Here is a 19,602-nt window from a genome sequence, read left to right as displayed (position 1 = left end):
AGATGTTTAAACAACTATATTAAAATCCAGAGATGAATTAAGGTGTTCATTAAAAAAAGCAAATAACATATCTTAGCACCTTACACTATTTTAAATAAATCCACTTTTGTAGAGTATCTCTTTAGTTTGACTCTGCATATTAATATTTGAATCAAAGTGAAAGCAGGAAATAGCAAAGGAATCTGAGAAATTGTGTTGTTGTGCCACCTGCCTGTCATTTGGAATGTGTGCTACTTTACAGTCTTTCTAGGCAAAGGACACTATCTAACAAAATTTATATATTGCTTGACTGTAAAGATAAAAATAAAATAATAATATAATAATAATAATAAAATAATGTAAGCATTAGCCATGTTGTGCTGTTTCCAGGACAAATGCAAACTGTAGGTCACAACAATCCAAAACAATATAACATTGCATTTTCCATTTGTAAGCAAAAGATGGTAAGATGATTTTTTTAAAAAAAAATCTTTTATTTTATTTTTATCCTATTGTCCCACCCCAGGAGCTCAGAGCTCCTACATTTTATTCTCATAACAACCAATAAGGTAAACTAAGCTGTGATGTTACAATCCTAAAGTCACTCATTCTTTGATGCCTTTTCAGTGCAGTTTGCGGCTGAGTGAAGAGCTGAATGTATGCCCAAGTTCTAAATCTAACATTCTAGTTGCTGCACCACACTGAGTTTCAGTTGAGGGCACACTTCACACCATTCTCATGTGTATCTTCAAACCTGTGTTCATGTGTCTCCAAAATACTTCTTTTCCAAATTATATTTGATATGCACAAGTTCCTCAAGCCCAGGATTGGGGGACTCAGTTCTGTGGCAGACCACGTGTTTTGCATGCATGGAGTTTTGGGTTCAGTCTCTGTTATCTTGGCCCAAGGAAGCAGAAAACAGCATTCAAATTGCAAGTAAGCCAAACACATAATAGTAATTTATTTGTATTTTAAAAATACTTTTAATCTTAATAATCTGGATTGCTGGTATTAAAGGGGTTGGCAAATTGCCCTTCTTGAAGAGATATCTCCTACGTATACGTATCTAAAGGGCAGAGCTCAAATTTGACCTATGGCACTTTTTTGACCTATGACACTTGGTAACTCAATGCCATCACTATATACAAATGTCTGGACCATTTAAGACTATAGAACTTTTATTCTCAGTATGATGGAACTCACTAGTGAAGAATACAGTACTTTTTAAAAAAAAAATCTTATTTGTAAAGGGAATCTTTGTATGAGTTAATAATTTATTATCCTGTTAGAGCTCATCTGTATCTTTGTACTTCTGCCCTTCCAGGGCTGTGACACTTTACTGTTTCAATTTTTTATTTCTGTCTTTCTTTTATGATTTGTTATGTTGCAAGACTCTTTTCTGTCCTGCCCCCTCCCCTCCTGCAATGGACCCACCAGGGAAGAAGGGGTGAATGAAGATCTACGGCAGGAAGAAGGGTGGGAGACCAGCAGCTCCTCTTATTCCTTAATAGGCCACTGTAGACGTGGCACTGGGGAGGGCTGCCAAGGAAGTGGCAGATCTGGTCTCCAAGAAGCACGTGGCAGCAGCTTGTAGCACCCTGCTTGTGGTTAACGCTTAGCTGGAATGAAATATTCAACGCAGCAATAGAGAAATTAAAATAATAATTTATTTGTCAGACAAATAAATGAGAGGCACAGTGGTATATGGTTACCAAGCTCTGGCCTGCCTTCCTGCCCTTATGGCCAGCACTTATATTCCCTCAGCTCAGCCCCCTTGCTCCTCCTTTGGCTGCCTCTGTCCAATCAGCCTGGTTAAAATTCCTATTGGCTGTTTGCTAGAACCAATCATAAAAGATACACCCATTTCCTATTACCTTTTATGGGAGACAAAGAGCTATATTTCCTTCTATTTATAATTGGCAAATAAATAGCCATTAACCTCTACAAGGCACCTTAATTACCAAATAACCTTTTGCCCTAGACTAGGCGCCTTAACTAACATTTCATCTTTTGCTCTATTGCCCTATTCACTCCAAAACAGATGGTGGCTAATTTTATCTTTGGAGGTCATTAAGCAGAGGCTTGACAACCATATGTCAGGAGTGCTCCGATGGCGTCTCTCTGTCTGGCAGGGGTCCGGACCCAATGGCCCTCGTGGTCTATTCCAACTCTTCTATGATTCTATAATTTCTTACTTTCTAAATCCTTTGCATAATTACATTTAAGCCAATATTTCATACATATATAGTTTTTTTAGAAGAAAGGGAACTTAGTAAAAGCTAAGCTAAATTCTAAAGATTCAAAGCAGTTTCAGAGAGAGAGAGAGGCCTCTTCCCTTGGCCAGCTGCTGTTTGTATTAGCTCTTGCCCTTTTAACCTTAGGAAGATGTGGCTCAAGTTTAATGGGAGGCACTATTTGTTTTTGCAACCTTGATTGTATTCTATCATTTGTATGGTCAGTGTGACCTTTTGTTCCCAGCCTGTTTTATGACCGCAATAAACCAAAGGGGCCTCTGACAAAGACCTTGCCTGCTGGTGTCCTGTCTCGAAAGAAACATTTGTGAATTTAAGCTCATTTTTAGAATACAGGAATCTGATCAAAATATAAGCCTTGATTAAAAATGCAGGCTATGATCAGATGCCTCAGCTGAGGTGGCAGCAGCGGGTGATGCATTTCTTGGAGGCTGGGTGTGCTGCCTTCTGTCACCCGAGGCAGTAATTCACCTTGCCTCATGAGTGGGCCAACCCTGAGGCTAAGGCTCCAGTCCTAGCCCCACATTAATTCAGTATGTCTTACTTATGAGATGATGCTGGTTAGGGTTGTGAGGTGACACGGATCTGTAAATGGTGATTGTCATAGTAACTGTGGGCAATATCTTAAGGCAGTGGGCAGTTTAAATCTGATTTTGCAACCCGATCCCGAATATGTTTACTCAGAAGTAATCTCCATTGATTTGCTGAGGTTTATCTCCAGGTTAAGCGCGTTTCGGGTTGCAGCCCTAAATTGGGAAATTATTTCCTAATGTGCTTCTGGAAGAGCCTAGCCTCCCACAGACGGTGCAAGATATATATTTTTTTCTTATTTAAAGCCCACATCCCCGAGTGTCTAAACCCGGTTTTTTGGGGGGAGGAGTGCACATGCGCTTCTCATCTTGCTCGAGCTTGACGCCGCGAGGTGGGGGCGCCCTGAAGCCGGGCGCCTCTTGCCCGTACCAAAGATGGTTCCGGCGGCGACACGAGCGGCATCACGTGGGGCCAGAGGCGGGAAGGGCCCTGTGGGCCCGGGAGCCTCTCTTCGCTCTGTGCAAGCGGCGATGGAGAAGTTTGCCAGCCCGGGCAAAGGCAACGGCCTGCGCTCCTCGAAGGCGGTGAAGCCGGGAGAGCTGCTGTACCGCGCGGAGCCCTTCGCTTACACCGTCAGCAAGAAGCGCCTGGGAGGCGTGTGCGAGCGCTGCCTGCGCAGGTATTGGCTGGGCTTCCCGCGCTCCGCGTCCCTCGCCGGGTCGGCCGCCCGCCCGCTCTCTCTGCCTTCTTTGGCTGGGCGGCGCTGCCGTGCTGCGACCATTTGCGCAGCGCGGGGCATGGTATTCATGCGCCGCAGCTCCCTTCCAGCACCGCCTTTCCTTGCTGCGGCTGTGGAGTCTCTTGCCCGTCAATACAGCAGGCAAAGGCGAATTGGCTGGAAGTGGGTGGGGCGGGAAGTGGTCCTGGCAACGCGGTGAAGTGTAGCTGCTGTCTCTGGGTGGACTTGAACCCGGTGCTCTATTACTACTACTACTGCTGCTACTACTACTACTACTATTAGAATTTATATACCGCCCTGTACCTAGAGGTCTCAGGGCAGTTCACAGAATAAGATCAAAATATAAAACCACAAAATACATAAAATAAAAAACAACCACCACATTTTAAAAGGGCACATAGGATGTAAGTCAAATCAACCAAAGGTCTGGTTAAAAAGAAACAGTCTATGCCACATGCATAGGGGTCTGAGGCCGACCCCTGGTATTGGAAACTTGCCACAGCCACTGAGGCAGTAGATAGCCATCCTCCTCATGGGGTGGGTTTGCATTTTGGCCAGGTAATAATAATAATAATAATAATAATAATAATAATAATAATAATAATAATAATTATTATTATTATTATTATTATTATTATTATTATTATTATTTATACCCCACCCATCTGGCTGGGTTTCCCCAGCCACCCTGAGCGGCTTCCATCAAAACATTAAAACAGGCACAGACTTAAGACCAATCTATGTGGCCTTCAAGTTGGACTCCAGCTCTCATTAGGCCCAGAACAGCCAGTGGTCAGGGATTATGGGAACTGTAGCCCAAGAATATGAAAGGCCAAAGGGTAACCACCCTTGTTTTTAAGATGTGATGATGAAACAATGGGCCTCTCCTTACAAGATTATTCAGCACTTGATGGCTTGTGGCAGGATGCTGGAAGTGACTCAAGTGATAAAGAGTGTGAGGTGATATGAAAGTGTTCTTGTGTGGTGTTAGATTTGTGATGGCATGTTTATACACGCAAGCTATGGCTTGAAACATGCAAGTGTTTCATCCTATGATTTTTGAAGAAGTGATTTCATAGCTTCTCCAAAGCTTGCCTTCCACTTCCCTCTCTATTCCTTTTGAGTCATACTGCATAGCGAGCCTGCAGGTAAGGGACTGTCTGTAATCCCTTAATAGCTGTACAGTGCTTAGAAGAAGTTAGGCATTTCATAGATGTTAAATAATAATGTCTTTCACACCTGCTGGGAATGGTGGAATGAAAGGGCAGTGCAGATTCTGAGGGGAAAAGCTCACCCGCACATATGCAAGTTGTGGAGGTAAATGCCACAAGATTGTTCATCAGCTAAAATTTCAATTGGAGTACCACCAAAAGGGCCATGCTAGTTTATTTCAGCATTGTCACTGACTACAAGTTCATAATTTGAAAAGCATTTTTTTCGTCACTCAAATCTCTGTTCATATTTCAGCCATTCAGATCGTTTCACTGGTTATTTCCCCACTGCCCTCATTTCTCCACATTTGCATTATTCTCTTCTCTTCCTGTTGTTATTTCCCTGCTGTTTACTGTGTCTTTCTTGCTGTAATAAGCTAAATGGTCTCAAATTTTTAGGTCAGACTCAAATTTATTTACCTTTACCACAGTTGTTCCAGATGACGGACCATTAGAATTTAAGAAGGTGCCAGATATTGAGTTAGACTGATGTATCCATAAGTTTTATTATTTTGGCTATAAGATTATTCACTAGGATTTTGTAGACTTGGAATAGCATCATTAGACATAAACTTTTGTGGCTTTGTGTTTTTGTTTCTTATAACAAATCTCCAATAGGTGGCAGTACATGAACACAAAAGGTCTATTTGTTAATACATAAAAAAAGACTTAAGCCTCTAGTTTTTAACTGCATGAATAGTCACAATGAATGCTATGTCCTGACCATACTACAGTATGATTAGTTGGTCTGCAAGGGCAGGGGAAGATTAAGACTGGGCATAAAGCTCTCTGTCACCACATTGAAAGGGATGGGCACTCATACTTAACCATTTGCTCATAGCCACCTAGTGATTGTGGTGAAATGATTTCCTTTCAAATATTGCCTGATTCAGTATCACAAAAGGGTAAAATGTTTGTTTCTAGAGCTACTCTTAACTATTGAGTGGAGATAGGCTTTCTTAAAAAAAAAAGTTTAAAATCTAACAAGTGATATGTAAGACAATGTAACAATGTTGCTATTTGCATAGGAAATGTTTTCAGAATAAAGGTGAGTTTCACAGCCTAAAAGACATAAACTGAGCTTGCCATTTTCTCATGTAAAATAAAAAAGTGGAATCTCTATACTCGATAAATATTAATATGTGCCAAAGGAAAATCCTCAACATGTAAGGGGGTGGGAGACAAGAGGAAATGGCAGTAACATAGCAAATTAGCACACACTCAGTGCTTCATTTATTTTTCTTTAAGGGTAAATTTTTATTTTTTCAAATTCATAATGAAAGTAAGTGCTGTGAGGGAAAAATAGATATTAAAATATGGATAATAGCTAATGTAATATGCAGTTGCAAATTAGTTTCCATTTATTGTTCTGAAGGTAAAAGGGGGGTATTTTATGTAAGATCACTGGAAGTTTTGCATTATATTACATTATTGTAACTGTACATATATAAAAATGATATTAGTTTTTGTGGTCTAGAAAAAAATATTCTACTTATTTTGAATATTTATCTCTAATGTTTAACTTATTATGCTACACATCTTGCATGGAAAACCTGTCTCAGCTTTAAGGAAGTGTGCTTAAAGGACAAAATAATTATGGAAGTTCCACATTTGTTTCCATCTTCAGATCTTTTCAGGGGATTTTCAAACTCACTTGTGGTATGATTTGAATTTGTACTATTTAAATAAAAATGTTAATAATTCCAATGTAGGTTCACATGAAGTAGCATCCCGGCTAATGTTTGGAATGTTTCTGAGAATTGTTTCAGATTTTGGAGCAGACTGGAAGCCAAAATGCCATCCATTTCCTGTCTCCTTGCTGCTGCCTTAATCTGAAGTAGACCTTTTGCATCTTCCCTCCACCTCATTCCCCAGAGTTGTATGAACTCTCAATGTAGTCAGCTTTCCCGGTGAGTTAGATATGAATGGTATTTATTTATTTATTTTGACTATGGCAGACCAACATGGCTACCTACCTGTATCTAGAAGCATAGGGAAAGTAATACATGAGTCCCTTTGTGTGCTAACTTAATCTAGTCTGATTGTAGAAGAGACCAAGGATTGTGCTAGGAAGAAAGGGTAGTTTTCAGGTGCAGATTATATTAGGTATATATTTCCTGGACACATGAAATGTAAGGTAAATCAAGGAATCAAATGCAATAATTTATATAACAAACATTCTGAGTTGGGATATCAGGAGTAATTGGTGGATCAATTAAAGCACTATTTGTTTAGATGGAAGCTTAAGCACCTATCTTTTAGTTTTGTGGCACGTTGTAGTAGTAAGGAGCAGACTTTTTGTAATGTCTGGAGTCTAACATTACCTGATTTCATATTTGCTTCTGTTGTGAATTTTCATTTATCTTCACAGTTGGGGAGTCTTTTCATTATAGTTTTGATGTATTTATTTTTATCCTTAAATATATTTTCCATGGCTTAAACACCTCCTCAGTAACGGTCCTTTAGCAATTTCAATGCTAACAATGGCCTTTTCAAAACATGTGTTCCTATTTATAATCTCTCTTCCTCTTATCGTGACCCATGCCTCTCCTGCTGTCAATTAATTTTGTTCTTGTTTGTATCACACACCCAGTTGTATCATGTCCTTGCTTTCAAAGTCCTACATTATTCAGAGTCTCTTTACATCTTGGATAGGATATCTTTATGCTTTGTTTTGATTTATAATCTGCCTGGAGTATAAATATTCTTCGCAACAGTTTTCTGAAAATTGGTGTATATTACAATTTGTTATTCGGGATATGCCTGAATGAAGAGGATTTGCTTATAGACCCAAGTATGACAGCTTGTTGTAGTTTAGATTCCATAGCTAATAAGGGTAGGTTTGAGTCACTTTTGTAGTTATAAATACACATAAACAGCCAGAGCGTGTTATATCTCAGACTGATAGATAGCCGAAAGCTCGCTGTAATAGCTCCATTCTATATTACAGAACAAGGCTATCTCTAGCTTCCAAGATTGGTTCTTTTATATGTTGTGAGCCTTGGATCAATACAGCCAGTTATACTAAAGTGTAATTTCCTCCCTACGCATAGCATGATGGAATATTTTTTTCCATTAAAGTCAACAAGTAGTGGTTTCTCTTTACTCCTTAATCTCTACTATATGTATAATCAGTTCTGGCAGAGCTATACTTCAGTTTATATAGAGTGTAAAATCTTCTACCATAAGTAGGCTAAGCTTTTAACAGTCCTTTAAGAGAAGTTATAAGGATATGGGAAATCGGTCCATGATTGAAAGTCAACAGGGGATATGATGGTATTGCATGAGATGTGGTTTGCTCCCATTTCCTGCTATAAGCAGAGGTGGCTGTTACTCTAATGCAGGTGAGGGGAATCACTGGATGCAACTCCTTTGCTAGGAGGTTCCAATAAATTTGGTTGGACTTTTGAATAATGGTTTTCAGAATCAGTCTTGTGTCTCCTTGCAGTACTCAGACCTTTCTGACCTAGGTTTGTTATGGAGCTGTCCCCTTGATTAGAAGTGGGGGTGGCTGACAGTTGCCTTGCCTTGGGTAAGTGGATCCCTTTTGCAGTGGCTAAAGCCTCATCCTTTGTATGGTTCTGCAGTCTAGGCCATCTGTGTACAGTACACATTGGTCTGTAACTGGTATTCCCTTCACAAGACTTGTGTCAAGTTCAAGCTGGGGCATGCTTCATAAAACCCTGGTGGCCCATTCTCCCTTGCAGTGTAGAAGAAGAAGAAGAAGAGTTTGGATTTGATATCCCGCCTTTCACTTCCCTTCAGGAGTCTCAAAGCGGCTAACATTCTCCTTTCCCTTCCTCCCCCACAACAAACACTCTGTGAGGTGAGTGGGGCTGAGAGACTTCAGAGAAGTGTGACTGGCCCAAGGTCACCCAGCAGCTGCATGTGGAGGAGCGGAGACGCGAACCCGGTTCCCCAGATTACGAGACTACCGTTCTTAACCACTACACCATGCTGGCTCCAATGTAAAAAGGTAAAGGGACCCCTGACCATTAGGTCCAGTTGTGACCGACTCTGGGGTTGCAGTGCTCATCTGACTTTATTGGCCGAGGGAGCCGGTGTACAGCTTCCGGGTCATGTGGCCAGCATGACTAAGACGCTTCTGGCGAACCAGAGCAGCGCACAGAAACGCCGTTTACCTTCCCGCCAGAGCGCTACTTATTTATCTGCTTGTACTTTTATGTGCTTTCAAACTGCTAGGTTAGCAGGAGCAGGGACTGAGCAACGGGAGCTCACCCCATCGCGGGGAATTGAACCACTGACCTTCTGATCGGCAAGTCCTAGGCTCTGTGGTTTAACCCACAGCGCCACCCGCGTCCCTTTCCTTGCAATGTACTCCTGGATAAAAACCTTGCCAGTCTCTCTTCCACTGAAACATCTTCTCTCCAGCTTCTTTGACCCACGTTAGCATTCTGCACTCAAGCATACCTTACAAACACAGGCCTGGAACTGTAAAGAGGAAATGTGAGTGGATACCAGAGGAATGTTTTGAGAGAAATCCCTCCTATTCTTTCTCTGATACAAACCACTCTCTCCTGAAGGCACTTTGCAAAGGAAGAAGGGGCAGTTGGGGATTCATTACATCCAGCTTGGTTTGCCCTTAAGAGTCTTTGTTCGCTTGATGGAAATAGGGAATTTATTTTACTACACTATTTGGATGATGCCTTTCATGAGGGAAATCTTCTGTTCCCTGACGGTCTGCCTGGAGGTGTTTTCAGAAGTGGCTTTGAGTCTTATCTGTTATGGCAGGGCACTCCAACTTTTCATACCAACTGGCCACAAGAGTACATTGACATGGAACCCATGAGCTGCACAATACCATGTCGTGGGCATGGGATGGGGGGGAGGCAAAACCAAAAGTTGACATCTCTCCAGCCCTGTGCTGCCTTCGCAAAGCTGGTTAAGCGAGGCTCCTGGCTTTGGGAAGGAGGTGCAAAGCTCTGGCAGGGTCCTAGAGCTCTTTGACCTTCTTCCCAAAGCTGGGAAAGCACTAGCTAGACTTTGGGAAGGAGTCTCTGTACCTGAGCTACATCCACCACATCAGAGGTGGGAAACATTTTTCAGCCTGAGGGCTTCATCTCCTCCTGGGCAATCTTCCAGGGGCAGAGACAGAGGCAATAATGGGTGGGGCAACAAATGTAAATTTTACTTTTGTACAGTACTCTCTCAGTTCTCTATCCTCCATCCTGGAGAACAAGAGGAGTTGTCAAAGTTCAAGGACACGTTCTAGCAGGGCAAAAACACTCCAGGAATGTGAGACAGGGCTGGTAAGTGTGTGGCCTGGGGAAGAGTGCCAAGGGCCAGAGAGAGTGATCTGAAGGGAGGCATTCAGCTCCTGGGCTTGCGGTTCCTGCCCCCCTTGCACTGTATCCATGGATGTTGCATGTAGATCTGAAATACTGGAGGATGATCATATGAATTAATGCATGTCTCTATGACAAAGAACTCATTTTTCAAAAGACAAACCCTGTGTATATAGAAAGGCGGCATGCTGAGGTTAATGCTCTCCTTCCTGACATCCAGTTTCTTGTCTCCTACCTACCTAAGGTGAAAGTAAGGTTGATTTGGAGAAGAAACAGCACTACCTCATTCATTGCAGCAGCTGCTCTGGAAAACCTTGCCCCGTGAGGTTCATTCAGCCTTTCGCCAGCTTCAGAATTTTTATTTTTATCTTTTCCAGCCACGTTTTCATTTGTCATGCTGATCTGGTTTTAATGGGAAACTATGTTTTATCTGATGTGCTTGACCTTGTCAAGTTTGTTTGATAATGCTGATCTGCATCTGCTTTTAATATGTTATGGATATATGTTGTTTTTGTTTTTGTATTGTTTATATTTTTATCTGTTGATTTTAATTGGTGTAATACACGTGTGTTAGGAAGGCAGGCTGTCAGTTCTTATGTACCTAAATAAACAAATGGTCAATTATTTTGATCTGTAGAGTGGCACAGTTTAGTGGAAAATTAATTAGACACAGTATTATTGCAGGTCTAAGTAAAATGTTTGAAAAGACAGTATTTTATAAACTCTAAGTTGGGGTGGCCAATGAGGTGCCCTCCAGATGTTGTTGGACTACAACTCCCATCAGCTAGTGGTCAGGAACTGTAGTCTAAAATAGCTGAAGGTCACCATGTTGGCTACCCCTGCTATATTTCAATGTGCATTTACACAATTCCGTATGTTGGGCGAAACAGTGGTCCTGAAAGCAGACTGGCTGTTTCTTTAAATTAAAATACCTATTTCCCAGCTGCAACAGGTATTGCTGCTAAAATGGGAGAATATCCAAAGAACCAGAACTAGCGTTTTGTCTGCGACAAAAAGACAGTCAGTTCAATTGTCTGTTGAAGATAATTTTTATGGTAGAAATCAAGACCTCAGTCAAGCTTAGTGTTGGTGTTTTGCCTGATCCCCTTAGTATTCCACCTGGAATTGCCAGGTAAGCATTTGGGAGGGAGACAACACAGATAATACAGGAAAAGGTCAGAGCCAGACTGGCTCACTCCTGAAGGACAAATTAAGCTCACAGTGAAGGAATGGTGCCTGGCAGATTGTCAAATGTTTGATGATGTAGCTTTTTGGCTAATAGCTGTCCATTCAAACAGTTTGGATATTGCAAGTAGATGGCTTGCGAGCTCCCATGAAAGGTTTTATTTCCTTGGCAGTCATTTTGATTGAATTACCCTAAGTATTTGCTGTGGATAATCCCTTGTTTTATGTCTTGATAAGCCAATGCTGCTTAAATTAAATTTTTAATGAAACATGTAGAAGATTGCTGATGTTTTAAGAACTGCACAGAAGTCTCCTTGCTTTAGATACACTAATAAGTTCGCTGGTAATTTCTTTTGAGCAATATTTTTTAATGGTACAATGTGCTAGCAAGGCAATATTGTAACATATACAGCTTTTGGCTGTTAAAATACCGACTTGGAATGTAAGGAAATAATTTAAAAATGGGAAATCTTTAAATATTAATTCTCAAATATTTTATGATGATTTCAGAAATATGGGAGAGAATAGTTATTCACTATATACTGTTCCATAGTATAGGTAATAAACAATGATGTTAAATTACAGGAAGGTAGATTTCATTTACAATATTATCCTTAATGGTAAGAGCTGTTCAGCAGTGGACAGCTACTAGGGAATGCTACAAACCTCTGTTACTAGATGTGGGAAGATAAAATGAAGTGGGAAGATAAAATGGTCTACCTGATATCTTTTCATCTGGTAAATGCTGGTCAACTTGTACTCAGTTTTGAAGTTTTCTTATTGTATAAGCAATTATTTCTTCTATCTAAACATGGGGTGAATCTGGAGCTTACTTAATGCTGAAATCATTATTAATTATAAAAAAATGCACGTGAACCTTTTGGGAGAGGTTGAAATGCTGTCACTTCAGATTAATTATAGCGTCACAGGAGTTAGTAAGTGTCCTTGTTAATGTAATGTTTTTCAGATCTATATAAAATTTGCTTCCCAATGTTTTGTCATATTTTTTGCCTACAAGGGCCATATGTGTTAGCAGATGTGGGGAGGGGCACATAGTCAATGGATGTAGCTTGAGCTGGTGGGAAGCATGCTCCACACACACACACACACACACACACACACTTACTCACTCAGAGAGAGAGAGTGTGTGTACAGGCTTGTGGCCACCAAATATTGTTGCCCCTGTAAGGAACCCAGCCAGGGTTGATAGCAGTTGCTGTTCCACAACATTTGGAGGGCCACAAGTTCCTCAACCTTGATCTAGTGCATCTGAGAAACAGAACCCAGAAAACAGGACTGTGCAAGTACGTGCTGACTTAGTTCTTCAGTGCTTTGATAGTGTGTGGAGAAAGTTAAGGAGGCTGTCACCTGGAAGGGAGTTGAAAGAGGTTAAAACATGCTTCTTATTCCACCCACTAGGATCACCCAAGGACATTCTAATCAACACCATAGTGATGTTCCAGACTGCACGCTCTCATTATCTCCTACATAAGTGGATGGTTGCCATCCATTCCTATGAGGACTAGTAAGGAGATGAACTTGGGGACACTATTATTTGCAGGGGCGGAGTGTACACAAAACTGTACTGGGTGCAACTATCTTATGCAATTGATCTGTGCTTCTCAACAAAGTTGGCTAGCTCAACAATATTTTAACAGACATATCCCGGTTCTTCTCTAGTGTCCTTATTCCCTTAGTAAGTTATTTTTGTTAGATTAAGGGCTTCAAGGCTTGTCCATGTGGAACAACTCTCCTGCAGGCTAATTAATTATTTCACTTCTCGTTTTTTATTTTTTGCCTTCCTTCACGTATAAATTAATAATTATCATATCTGCCTGTACACACTCTTTATTGCTCATGTAAATATGGGTGCTGATAGTAGGTTTATTTAATATTCAGCCATGCATGTATGCATTTAGTTTTTAATTGTAAAAATAACTGGTAGTATGTTTTCATTAGAGAGCGGTAGACATTCATTCTTAATTGCAATAGTAAGCATTTTCCATAGTCATAAGTAAATTACAATTTAGTATCAGTTTTTTAAATTGGGATTTTTTCAGGCATTTTAAGCACTGGTCTATTTTCTGTTCCAAATGTGCGAAAGCTTAAAAAATAATAATACAGAATTGCTTGTGCTGAGTATGTCCCTGTGTCCCTTTTGCTATAAATTCTTTGAGGCATGAAATAGCCTGCCAGTTGTCCGTTGCAGTCGCACTTCGATAAATGGATATCAATTTATTGTAGCCACAAATTGTAATTAATGCATGATATCATTTCTCAGAATATTTGCTTCTAAGACAGTTTGATTTAATATGTTCAGTAATATGCTAGACTAAATTCCTCCCCCTCTCTTTTCAGCGGGGGTATGAATTATTTTCTTGCACCTTCTTTTATGGTAATTGATATGGAAACTTGCCTTGACTGGAGCCACATCAGACTAGGAGCCGAGGCTTATGATAGTCACTGTAGAGCCAGGGCGGACTCCTGGTATTAGTTTAGTTGGAGTCTGTCTTCAGTGATCTTATGATGGGTAGTCAGAAGACACATGTTTAGCATATAACAAAAGAATAAAGGCAATAGCAAGCTGCTATGCTATATAGGCCTCTGGAACTCTGGAAAGATTTCAGCAGGTGCAACTTCTTCTGCTTTGTTTTATCTGAACTTTTGTGCTTGGGGGTCAGTGATACAGCATTTTCCCTATATTGTGCACTACATTTAACAAGCAAGGAGTTGCACATTTGAATACTCCTCTACAGAAATATAACCTTACCCCTACAAAGAGAAAATGAACCTAATGTATTTCAGAGGAAAAGATTCAGCTTGATCTCTCACTAATAATGTTATTTTTGTGTCCATCTGTGTAGCGAGTTGTTTTCATCAGGGAGCTTTTAAATATACAACCCCATACCCCCCCCTGTTAATAATACAGAGTGTGCCTTTGGGGATATTCAGAGTGCTTTCCCCCTAACCACTGAGCAACTGCAGCCTCCCCTTTCTCCAGCCACTTAGAATTAAGAAGCTGGACTTGCACAGTAATGGCATATTTTCTGCACAGATGAAAGTCCCATAACCTCTCACTTCAGAAGTTATTAGGAGGAGAGATGAGAGAGCCCGCTGTGAACCATCTAGCCTGGTGAGAAAAACCCATCTCTTCTGTACTGCATTTCAATCATGCCGTAGCTCATTGGGCTTCAGTAAGACCGGAACAAGTAGTGTGGGATACCTTTAATTTTTTTTACCCATTAACATTTATGTTTTGCTCTGTGTCTGTGATATATTAAGTAATATTCAACTTATCATTTGTTTCCTGAATTGCTGTTGCTATTGATTATATATTAGATTCATATGCTTTGAAGCAAACTGTTTTTCTGATGTTTTGTATTTTGATAATTCATTGATGATGTCAGTGTCTTTTGGTCACAGTTCACTGTGGGAAAGTGGCACATGAATAAACTAGACTTAAATTTTAACAAACATTTCACCACCCTCCCCATCCACTCCTCATTTTCCTCTGGCAACTCTTCACAAAAAGCGCCATTTTTCTTTCCATAACTCTCTTTCCATTCTTGTTACAGGCAAGCTGCTTTTGCTTATTCCCCCACCCCATCCCTGTCTCATCCTAAATAATTGTGTCAACCGGAGCTCAGCCTAATACCAGGGTTGAGACCTGGAACATGGGATGAAAAGTACCTCTGAGCATGCACTTAGTACCATTTCCTTACCACTGAATCTGCAATCTTGTGTCTCCTCACATACTTAGAAACATGCCTAGCTATGCACTTTCAGTATAAGCATATATTGAATCTCTCCTAGTCCACTTCTGGTTGTCCAACCCTTTTGTTTCAGCAACCAGAAAAGAAGTCTTAAAGCACCGCCACCATAACAATGCAGTGAAAGAAGACATTTTTTAAAATGATATTTTAATTAGCACATAGATACAAGACTGAATAAAACAATTCCCTAACTCTTTATGCTTTCCATCCTCTTTCCACTTCAGCTTTTCATTGCAGCAACCAGCAATGGATTTGGGGAAAGCAGTGAATGTTAGTCAATATCACCCCATTTACATGTGATGCTAAGTTTTTGGGAAGGAAGGTTGATAAGGAAAAATAATCAAATGGATTTAGAAGAAAATGTTTTGCCCATTACTTGGTTTGCCTCAAATCATATTGCAACAATTTATGTGAAAATCATAATGTTTGGTGTCAGAGTAACGATGTAGGTCTCAAAAATATGAAGCTATGCAGACCAACTTGCTTAGCATGCCTGTACTAGGCTTTAGCTACCATTGGCATTTATAGTTCAACTCTCAAAAAAGTAGTTGCTTCCTGAAAATCATCTTCAAAGAGTCAGGTTTCTCCGGTTTGTTATTATAAGCACAGAATTTTATATTTCATTTGATAAAAGTATTTAAAAATATTTATTTATGTGTGTCTATGTCTATTACTGTGGGCCTGTTGAAAAGTAGTTGTTCTGTAGCTGAAAAATTGCCTCTGAAAATACACCATTGTTTTGTGCCAATATAATGTAAGGTTGAAAATGGGTGTTGGAAATCAATTTGCAATTTGATGAGCTTTGACTACAAAACCCTGTACACTGATTACTTCTGATCTCAGTGTTTTGGGCAAGCATTCACATAAAATGTGACATAAACATTATGGGGAAAACATTAATTTGTATTCACTTTGTTGTAAAGAAAAGGCTGTTTTGCATAATTGTCTGATTGACAGTTCAGTCACATATAGAACTTTGAACTGTTATCTTACAAACATGCTAGATGTAAATAAATTGTGGTTTATTAGCTTTGTGCTGCCTACACTTGTGATGTTATTTAAGCTAGCATTTGGTAAGCATTGGAAATTGCTCAGGAAAATTCCATTACCTGAGTTAGCAGTGGATGCTTTCAATTTTGTTTGTTTGGTGCTTTAAATGATGGAAATTTATATAAAAAATTATATTAATTTATATTAAAAATAGTTTCTAGAAATTCCTGTAAAGTGGCACTGGCTACCAAATTGTTTCTGGGCTTAAGATCAGGTGTTGATTATTATCTTGAACCCTATATGGTCCTATACACATAGGAATATATTAACTTCTTTCTAGAATAAATCCAAGCATTCTCCTCCTACCTTCATTAATTGATAAACTCCTGGTACCTTTTCTCCTTCACTTTAGCAGGTGGGGTGTGGTCTGATAGTGCTGCTTTTAGGAGCCACACTATGGGCAACTCCCCATTTAGGCAGCGGTTACTTTCTGGCTCCCTGCGCACAGAAGTGAAATGCGTGTAAATGGAGAGCACCCTGCTGCTCCTCCAGTTTGCAAGGAGACCTTCCCTGGAGTCCAAAGGAGATGTCTTCCTTGGGCTGGAGGTGCAGCAGGGCTTTGTTGAGGCTCTGTAGGTATTTCCCCCCACTTCCAGGTTTCTGGCACGCAGTGCATATGTGCAGTCGTGCATGACTTGAACATGCGTAAGTGGAGGGGATGCTGGACCGCTGGTGAAGAGGCTGATAATGATGAAGAAGATAATGATGAGGATGATGATAATAATAATAATAATAATAATAATAATAATAATAATAATAAATAAATAAATAAATATTTAAACCCCGCCCATCTGGCTGGGCTTCCCCAGCCACTCTGGGCGGCTTCCAACCAAATATTAAAATACAGTAATACATCAAACATTAAAAGCTTCCCTAAAAAGGGCTGCCTTCAGATGTCTTCTAAAAGCTTGGTAGTTGTTCTCTTTGACATCTGGTGGGAGGGCGTTCCACAGGGCGGGTGCCATTACCGAGAAGGCCCTCTGCCTGGTTCCCTGTAATTTGGCTTCTCGCAGTGAGGGAACTGCCAGAAGGCCCTTGGCGCTGGACCTCAGTCTCCGGGTAGAATGATGGGGGTGGAGATGCTCCTTCAGATATACTGGACCGAGGCCATTTAGAGCTTTAAAGGCCTAGCTGACATTTGCCCCTTTCCCCTGCCCATTAAAAAGAAGTGATCAAGTGTAGATACTGATTCACATCATCGTGGCCTTTGGATCTTACAGCTGAATGGCTTGACTTCTATAAACTGTTCGCTAAGAGTAATACAAAGATTCTTGGTTAACATTATAGTGGGTGATGTAACTCACTTCATTTGCTCTTCAGTTCTAATGTTGAGTGGAATTTGGAAGTGGCCATAGCCATAGATCAAAATTTTTATTTGTCTTCAGCTGACATTTAAAATATATTTCTCCATTAAACATCTAGTTTACAATGTCTAGGGCTAACGTGCAACATAGCTTGCTGTCTACACAGCCATAACATTTCTTCTCAAAGTGAACATGTACAGAATTTATTAATCTTATCAAAAAGCCTGAGAAGTGTATAACATGGAGTTATATGGTAATAATATGCTAGATAATAATGTTCAATATACAGAATTTTTAGTTTTAAAAAATATGCAACTTCGTGTTCAGTGTAAGATAAATCTAAAATTTGGCCAGTAAAGGAATGAAATAAATAACGGGAGGTTTGAATAACCCGGGAGACATCGCCGTTGTAGAAGCTGAGTGTCTAGAAGGGAGACCATCAAACCATATGCAGACATACTTGCAAACACGACCAGGAATGTTTTATTTTTATGCATGTTCACCCCACATTTGCATTCAGATAACACATGTACTATCTACATTCTGATATCCCCTTCCTCTTTGCTTCTTCATCCCCTTCCAGGTGGATTGCTCACTCCCCTCCCTGCCCGAATCACTGTTAATGAGTTTACCCACTCCCATTTTTTGTGCTTTGTGTGCTCTCTCCCCCCCACACACACACCATTGTCTTTTTTTTAATGGAAAAGCAGCTCAGGGGAAAAGCGAGATGTGGTGACACAAGTCCCCAATCATTCAGCAATGTGCATAGCCACTTCTGTCGGAAACGTCACAGAACTTGTTTGTTTCTAAGAAGCATATATGTCTGATAAAAAATGAGGATGTAGTTCTGCAGCAGCTTGAGCACTCTGTGTGCATCTGTGTTCAGTTGTAACTGCTCTGAGTTTTCTAAAGGAGGACCAGTTAGAAATATAATAACTAAAACATGTCCATCATTCTTAGCAGTAAAGGCAAATCAGAAATTATAATTCGCTCTTAAAAGGGCACCCATTGCTATATTTTAAAGGCAAATACACTTTAAGATAAAAGCTTCATGCACTGCAGATTGATGGCAGGCAGGCAAGCAAGCAAGCAAGCAAGCAAGCAAGCAAGCAAGCAAGCAAGCAAGCAAGCAAACGACTATTTGAATAACAGAATAAAGGGTCACTTTAAAAATTCAGAATGTATATTTGTGATTGGGGGTGTTGATTCAGGAATCTGTTGTAACAGAATTTGCAGAGACAAAGATAATTAAATTTCCACAGAGGTCATCCTGGAGCTGTATTATCTAACTGGCCAGTTGTCAAATATATGACTTAGGTTTCTGTTATGCTCTGTTGAACTAGCACCTTTCACTTATTGATTGCTGATGACATGATTCATTTGACAGCGGTTTCTATGCACTTTTCTAGTGCTTGTTGAATCTGTCCAAGTCTTTAATTTTCAAGGTGATATTAAGTTCATAATAAATTCTTCAAAATAACAACTGTGGAATTTGTTTTGCAAAGCAATGCATTGGTTTGTAAAATGTTGCTCATGCAGACTATTTTTAGTGATATTTGTTCCCTTTTAAATCAGAAAAAAAATTGTTTTCTGAAGCGGTACAGTCATACCTTGGTTCTCAAATGGAATCCATTCTGGAAGTCCATTCGACTTCTGAAAATGTTCAAAAACCAAGGTGTGGCTTCCAATTGGCTGCAGCAGCTTCCTGCACTCAATTGAAAGCCGCGTCAGCCGCCTCGGACATTCGGGTTCCAAAGAACATTTGCAAACCGGAACACTCACTTCCAGGTTTGCGGCATTCTGGAGCCAAAACGTTTGAGTTGCAAGGCGTTTGTGAACCAAGGTATGACTGTATTTCAACACTATCCAATCTTGGTAGGTTGGTGCACTTCTGCCAAACTCATCATCATGAAAGGGTACTAAATCTCTCATTAAAAGAGAATGTTGCATAGTGATAGCCACCTTCTTTGAGCAGGTATTTTGTATATGCCAGTTGCAGACAAAGACCTTGGTCACACGCCACTTTAAACCAGGGATGGGGATCTTACGGCCCTCCAGATGTTGTGGACACAGGTAGCTGTCTGATACTGAGTCAAACCATTGGTCCATGTAGCTCAGTATTGTCTGTGCTGATTGAGAGCAGCTCTGCAGGGTTTCAGGCAGGAGTCTTTCTGAGCCCTACCTGGAGAAACCAGAAATCAAATCTAGGAGCTTCTCATACAAAACAGATGCACTACTATTGAGCTATGGCCTTTCTCTGTGTTATGGAACT

The 19,602-nt window shown here is 40.3% G+C and overlaps 1 protein-coding gene across 9 annotated transcripts in view; it reads left to right on the top strand.

Annotated features, from left to right (window-relative positions):
* Nucleotides 1-3,158: 3,158 nt before the first annotated feature.
* SMYD3 (SET and MYND domain containing 3) overlaps nt 3,159-19,602 on the top strand; it is a 349,559-nt gene continuing 333,115 nt past the window's right edge. For 2 of the 9 annotated variants that reach the window (XM_053382715.1, XM_053382714.1), the window contains exon 1: nt 3,159-3,441. In XM_053382715.1, coding sequence (XP_053238690.1) covers nt 3,197-3,441 — 245 coding nt within the window. In that variant the 5' untranslated portion in view covers nt 3,159-3,196. Of the gene's footprint in view, nt 3,442-14,284; nt 14,337-19,602 lie in introns of those variants that run through there. The other 7 variants (XR_008329628.1, XM_053382716.1, XM_053382717.1 and 4 more) reach the window with 6 other exon arrangements.

This window comes from Podarcis raffonei, chromosome 3 (genome assembly GCF_027172205.1).
Source record: "Podarcis raffonei isolate rPodRaf1 chromosome 3, rPodRaf1.pri, whole genome shotgun sequence".
NCBI classification, from domain to species: domain Eukaryota; kingdom Metazoa; phylum Chordata; class Lepidosauria; order Squamata; family Lacertidae; genus Podarcis; species Podarcis raffonei.
This window is presented reverse-complemented; position numbering and strand designations above follow the sequence as displayed.